This window comes from Ictalurus punctatus, chromosome 5 (assembly GCF_001660625.3).
Source record: "Ictalurus punctatus breed USDA103 chromosome 5, Coco_2.0, whole genome shotgun sequence".
NCBI lineage: Eukaryota > Metazoa > Chordata > Actinopteri > Siluriformes > Ictaluridae > Ictalurus > Ictalurus punctatus.
The window spans coordinates 5,804,878-5,812,317 of record NC_030420.2 but is presented as its reverse complement, the minus strand read 5'-3'; the positions used below and the strand labels follow the sequence as shown (position 1 = coordinate 5,812,317).

General features: G+C 43.1%; 1 protein-coding gene across 2 annotated transcripts in view; it reads right to left on the bottom strand.

Annotated features, from left to right (window-relative positions):
- The window catches only part of adgra2 (adhesion G protein-coupled receptor A2), a 61,903-nt gene extending 55,043 nt beyond the window's left edge, over positions 1–6,860 (bottom strand). The window contains exon 1 of one of the 2 annotated variants that reach the window (XM_047155453.2): positions 5,765–6,860. In XM_047155453.2, coding sequence (XP_047011409.2) covers positions 5,765–6,012 — 248 coding nt within the window. In that variant the 5' untranslated portion in view covers positions 6,013–6,860. The remainder of the gene's footprint in view (positions 1–5,764) is intronic. The other variant, XM_017467960.3, reaches the window with a different exon arrangement.
- Between the last annotated feature and the right edge of the window lie 580 nt (positions 6,861–7,440).

Below are 7,440 nucleotides of genomic sequence, written 5' to 3'. Positions count from 1 at the left end.
TGTCCTTAACCATTACGGGACAATAACCATATCTAATAATCTCTCCCTCTCTTTCCCTCTCTCTTTCTGTCAGGCTACACATGATACTCCTGAGATACTTCTGAGAGACCCTGACCCCTTCTGCTCTCTGGACCTGCCCGATCCATCCTGATGCCCTACTTCTGGTTGGAGTTCTCATCAGTTGGAAGTTACATGCTGCTGCTGAGGATGGCCCCACATGGTGGAAGTCACTGGGATTTCTGAGGATGGTACCTCTTAAAAACCATAAGATGGCTATGGACCTCAATTCATACGAACATTATGTGTTACGATGGTCAGGACTATAATCGCCATTATCGCCATCAGTGAACAGTGGAGACGTTCAACAAAACAGACTTCATGTAAAAACTGTAATGAAATTTCCTGGTTACACAACTGCACTATTTGACCGTGTAGTATTAGCACAGTTATAGAAGGGATTTATTTATAATGATACTATCCTTTGTTACCCAGGTGAGGATGGGTTCCCTTTTGAGTCTGGTTTCGCTCAAGGTTTCTTCCTCACCTCGTCTCAGGGAGTTTTTTCCTCGCCACCGTCGCCTCCGGTTTGCTCATTAGAGACAAATTCATACATTTCAAATTTATTTCCTCCTAATTCAGGCAATTTTACTGGGGTTATCTCATACAGTGTAGCAAGTAATAATCTAGAAAAACCTTTGTAAGATCACAGTCTAAAACTGGATTTAAAGAGAAGCAAATTAGTAAATGAATCACATGCAAATGAATCATACGTAAATGAATCACATGAAAATGTATCACTTGAATATGAATCACATGAAAATGTATCACATGTAAATGAACCATATGAAAGTGAATAAATAAATTAAAGACAAATTTATTTCCTGAATATATATATATATATATATATATATATATATATATATATATATATATATATATATATATATATATATATATATCTGTAAATCTGCTTTGTGACAATGTCCATTGTTAAAAGTGCTATACAAATAAAACTGAATTGAACTGAATTCATGGAATAAATGATATTGGTGGGTTAGATCTGAAAATGTCAAATCCAATCCAATAACTCGTAAGAAAACCACTGTCGTCACCTTTTCCTGGATCTTAGTACAACAATAAAATACATTTTAAATATGGGTAGCTCAGTGATGTGTATAAACCAAACAGCAAACTGTGTATGCTACCGATCGGATATTAAAAGCATGTATAGGCCACGCCCACAGACAATAACAGTAGCAGCTGCTACATGTCCATGAGAGAAAAACCCAGAGAGGAACTTGCTAGCGTGAACTGCTGTGACATATCAACATGCTTTCTTTGGCGTCCTCATGAAACCACTGAAGAACCACTATAGTGTCATTTTTCTTTATTATAATTTTGACCAAAGAAATTGATTTTGAATCATATGTTAATAATGACCGCGTTCATTATGTTTACTACACTGTTTGTTGACCAGGATACCCTTTTGGTCTCAATAGGACTCAGTGTAAAAGATGTATTTAAATGGATAAACAGTACAGAAAAACACGTCCAATGTGACCATGATTCTAAATAGTGTTACATTCATTCATACCTTCTTTCATAGGCCAGACCTATAAGCAGAGAAAGTCCTTTGCCTAATCCTTACTCGGAGCTTGATCTTGTTATCTAACTTGTATCACGTGAGGAATGCCAGATGTTGTCTTGGTGACCTACAGCTGCTCAGAGAGATAACCCTCAGGCCTAAACTACCGACCCCAAACCTCGAAGCCCCGAACCTCCTGTCCTGAAAAACTTTGACCCTCCAACACAGTCCATGTGGAAACACTTAACCTCAGTCGGCTGGGAGTTAAATATGCAGGAACATTCTGGACAGTACTACATTAAACGGTCGCCTGTTGACCTGCTCCTGTGTACACGCCGTGTGTGAAGAGGAGTCGGATGAAATTTTATGGGTGTGTCCCAAATGTTAACGCTTGATAGAAGAGTACTGTATATCCTAAATAATGTAAAAGAATACAAAGTTTGGATCGAAGTACATAGATAGTAGCTGTTACGCAACTCTTTCTCGGCTTCCTTTCCCTTTATTAGGGGTACGTGACTCATGCTAGAAACAGTGCAGACCACTGTTTGGTAAAACAAAGCTGTCACCATGAGTCACACCAAATCACGTATTAAATCGAATGTTCCAAACAAAATGCCATCATTTGTACAGCAATTCATACTATTATTTTATACTGATCTTACAGTGACGCAGTGTAGGCTAGTTAGTTAGATGCTACAGCATAGTAATCTTCAGTAGTGTCTGATAATGTTCCCATTGAGTCCAATGGAAAACCTGGAAAATGTCCACTTGATTGGTTGCTTTGTTACTAAATATAATGGCAAATAAATAGTCAATCAGACCTTGAAGGTCCTCCAATGTTGGCACTTTTGCTAGTGTTTACATGTAACTCAAGCGTTACATGGACAATTATGATACCACCGCACAACCTCCAGAGAACCCCTTCTACTTTCATAGGTACCATTGTGCAAAGGTAACCTGGCACAGGAACTCCACCAGGGTATGAATAGTTGTGTAGTAACTGTACTAATTGTATTGTTAAATGGAAAAATGCTGTAAACTTACATACCGACACTAAATTTACAATGTTACCATTTACTTCCTGGTTAAAAAGTTCATGCTAGACTGGTGATTGACCTAGATTGCTAAATGGGTGTGTTACGCCATTGTCTGCATTATCATCCCACAAGTCCAACTCCCAACTGCCCCAGTAGCCTGACCTCATCTACTGACATTCCAGTCCAGCTGACAAGAAAGAACACAGCATGGAGGAGAGAGCGAGAGAGAGAGAGAGAGAGAGAGAGAGAGAGAAATGATGTACGAAGCTGCACCTGGGACAGTGTCTAGAAACGCCTGAGGAATGTCAGGAAAAACAGAAACATCAACAGCACGCCAAACATTCCACATCTGGAGCAGAACCTCAGCACGTCACTAAATCTAGAAGGACAAGAGTGTGAAAAACTCTTGGCTTGATGTGTCAGATACGAAACAAGTTAAATGTGTTCTCATTATCTTCATATCCGTTTCCATTTACTCTATCTAACGCCGTATTCCAAAGCACTACACGGCATGTTATATGGCAATTTCGGAAAATGCTCTCCTTTCTCTCGGTGGGGAGCTTCGAAAGCTGGAAGTGTTTACCTCTAACCCACGCAAGCCCCATAAATGTGTCACAGTGTGCTTTGCACATGTTCAGAAAACAAATAAATGGCATTAAGAGGCATCGCTGCCTGCACCCATGTCGCCTCCAAACTCCTTCCATCGTACGTCACCTGGACTTGTTCTGTCCCCCTTTTTCCTTCATTTTGAATCCACTTCCTCTACGATTCGGCGGACCAATGTGTTGAGCAGATGTGAGTGGTTATTAAGCAGAACCACTACGCTCCATAAACGCTCTGCCCTCAGCCTCCTCCTCTGGGGAACCAATCTATTTGCCTCTCTCTTCTCTGCTTGCGCTGCTTTTTTGCCATTTTTCCAATGTTTTCCTTTTTACGACGCTCATGTGAAAGCGAGGGCCACTCCCGCCGCGGAGGGGAGCACTGGGGTATTGTGGGAAGATGGAGGGAGGACGACAGGAAGGCATGGGGATGGGGGTAGGGGGTGGGTTTTTTTTTTTTATAAAAGGTATAGGGTGTTAATGTCAAACACATGAACAATGCCAGTTTGTAAGGTTTTTTTTTTTTTTTTTAATGCATACATTTTCTGGCCCAGTGGAGATGCGGTTTCCCCAACCAGAACGGAACTGAAGTGGTTTTGCACAGATTTTCGTGACATGCTGAAATAACAAAAAAACAGACAAAAATATGCAAACGGCAAAATCCGAACCAAATCAAATATTTTGACTCCTGAACAGGCTTCCTTCCTCCCTCCCAGACTGGAATTAAGTGCATGTTTTGCCCATTAATGATAGTGTGTAAATAGAGAAATGGTCCGAGCTTCAACCATAACCCATAAATGCTTGTATTTACCTAAGACTGAAACAAAAGAAAATCACATATCAGGCCAGTGCGTCTGGTCAGCCTTCCTTCCTGAAAAGAGGGCACTGGAGATAGGCCTGTTAAAAACAGAATGCAGCATCATAGCAATGGGAAAGGAAGCAACCAGGCAGCCATTAGCATAGACGAGAGAGAGAGACCAAGAGAGTAAGAGTAAGAGAGAGAGAGAGCAGAAATGTGTTTCTGTTTAGCCCCGTTCAGTATAGCCAAGTCAGCTGAAGACTGGAGAGGGGGCAGAATGTGTGTGTGTGTGTGTGTGTGTGTGTGTGTGTGTGAAGGGGGTGGGTTTTTAGGGTGTGGGAGGGGTGCTGACCAGGGGCACATTTCCTTTCTCTCCACACTGGAACACAGATGGAAAATGACAGAGCTGTGATACAGAGACTTCATTCTCCGCTCCAAAGCGCTGCAGTTCACAGCCTGAAATACATTCCCCAATCAAACCCAACCTGAAAGCCCCATTCTATATCCTCTTCCAGTGAGGGAAGCCAAGACAGGGGCTAAATCCTTCAACAAGAAGCATGGTATTGTGTTGACATGCTGTTCAACACATGTCCACAGGCTAGAATCCAAGATATAAAAACCCTTCAGGCTCTAGTTGCTCAGACAGGGACACTGACTATTAGGTAGATAGTATCAAAGAGCAAATCATGTAAGCAAGGCGCGTTCTTAAAATCTGTAGATATATCTGATACCCGCTTGCCAAAGCAGGTCATCCGCACTGTTATTTTGTTGATACAGTCATGCATATACTTCACAGCGAGTAATGTAATGTATTATATCATTGCATCAAATGTTGATGTACTTGCCAATAAAATAACATGTGATACAGGCCATTATTAATAGAATCCCATTATTGGTAGTATTGGTGGCTTGATTGTGGCGATGTGGATCTTTGGTAGTTGTAGGGTTGTGAGTTGTTGGTGGTGGTGTAGGGATTATCGTTGGTGATTGAAGAGTTGGTGGTGGAAGTGGTTATGGATTTTGTAGGTATCTTTAGCGGCTGTAGAGTTGTTGTCAGTGGTGGTGATGATGGTATATTTGGTTGTTGTATTGTTATTGGTGGTGATGTTGGTATTATTGGTATCTATGATAGTTATAGAGTTTTTAGTGGTATTTGTAATATTGCTGGTGGTTGTAGAGTTGTTGTGGGCGGTGGTAATGTTGGTATATTTGGTTGTTGTAGAGTTGACGGTGGTGCGGTTGGTATTGTTGGTATCTCTGACAGTTAAGAGTTCTTGGTGGTGTTGGTAATATTGGAATCTTTGGTGGTTGTAGAGTTGGTGGTGGTGGTGGTAATGTTGAAAGAAGTGTTGTTTTGGGTGGTGGTGGAAGTGCTGTCAGTATTCAAAGTGGTGCTATTGGTAGTGCTTGTAGTAGCAGTGGAAGCGGTGGTGTTTTGGGTGATGGTGGTGTATATTTGCAAGGGTTTTAAAAGATGACTGAGGACGAAAATCTCACATTAAGGATGAGAAGCGTTACACCACAGTATCGTTGCTAATGTTTAATAAAACACTGGTATCAATTTCGATTTTTAAAAACTGTAGTACTGACAAATCCCTACACAAGTGCGCGCGCGCACCCACACGTCATTTCACGAGCACAGCAACCCATCCTCTCAAACTTCATGACAGTATTTACCTCAGACACGAGTTTTGGAACGATTACTTCTGAAAGATCAGACATCGTAATCAAAACAGTTACTCACAAAGAAATGGTCCGGTTGGGCATCAGGCTCGCTTCTGGCGTGTCCGTCAGCTCCTTGCCGGCGCAGTTCACTCGTTTGCGCGCGCCCGCCTGCGCCGTGTGGCCCTTGACGCGCTCGTCCGTGCAGCTGCAGCCGCTGGAGAGAAGCTCGCGACAGGCTCGCGCAAATCCCAGCAGCAACAGCAGCAGCAGGAGGAGCACGAGCAGCGGCCGGCCGCGGAACGAGGCGCGCGCGCTGCGTCGCAACATCGTCGGTCCCTTTTCGGTGACACGAAGTCAGCCCATGTCATCAGCGCGAACCTTTTCACGTGAAATCACTTCAAATACAAGTCCGATCAGAGGATTAAAGCGCTGCTGCACTGCTCAAACGTTTGCGCTTGCTGCTTATCCTCTGCAATGATTTGACACTTGCGCGCGCGTCAGCTTGAACGGCCGCGTCTCTCCATCACTAAGTGAGAAAATCCTCCGTGCGTCCGAGTGCGTGCAGCTCAGTGCGCGAGTCATGAAAACGCAGCGCGATTATCCATCATGTCCAAGCGCAAAATATCTTCCACAAGATGTTCTGCATCCGCTGTGAGGCACGAGATCAAGCTGGAGGAAAGAAAAAAGTGCTACTCCGGCGCGCGCGAGTCCAAGTCAAAAGTGATGACAAGACTTAAAGTTCCTCCGGGTTTGAAAGCAGCCACGAGTCCTGATTTCGCAGAACTTGGTCCCGCATTTGTTTGGTTAATTCACAAAAAAAATAAAAATAAATCGCGCTTGCTAAGTCCCGTAAGTGCGCGTGCAGCCTGAGTTTCCCTCCAGCCCCCGCTCGCGCACTGTCTGTGCAATCTTCATAGCGTGTAGCTCTTGAGTAACGGTACTCCGGGTCGATCTTAACTCCCCTTAATACCCCTGTAGCGCTTTTCCTCCGCCACCCTGTCGCAGCTCACTTACTGCCCTGAGCGCGCGCGCGCGCGCCCTTTCCCCTTCCCCTTTCCTTTCCTTTCCTTTCCTTTTCCTCCACGCACGCGCGACCCGCCGCAGGGTCCTAGTGCACAGGCGCGACTTTGGAAAGAGTTTCAGACTCCGTGAACACTATGGCCGCGTCCTCAATCGCACACGTCTCCCCTAAACAGTAAGGAAAGATTACTGGACTATAGTGTTACACCAAATAAATAGGGCGTGTCTTCTGTGGCCGTCATTGAAATTTGGATATTCATCAAAACACCGCTCACTCTTTAGGCTTTAGTTCCCCAAGACACCAAAACGTACATATACCTTCAAAAAGCACAACAGTGGGGCAATTACACGTGCCTTAAATGACTTTAATAATTTAATAGAGGATGTAGAGCAGCATTTAAATTACTAAAGACGTACTATAAGAAAGAAAGAAAGAATGAAAGAAAAAAATAAGAAAGGACGAAAACCAGCAAGAAAACAAGAAGGAAAGCATGGAACCAAACAAGAATGAAGGTGGAAGGAAGAAAAAGAAACAAGAAGGAAAACATTAGGTGTAATCCAGAAAGAAAAATCAAGCAAGAAAACAAACAAGAAAACAAAGAAGGAAAGCATGGGTGTAAGCAAGAAAGAAAACAAGAAAAACCAAGCAAATAAGGAAGAAAACAAACGAAAAGGAAGGAAGGAAAGGAGAGAAAATAAAAACAAGAAAACAAGAAGGAAAGCATGGATCTAAAC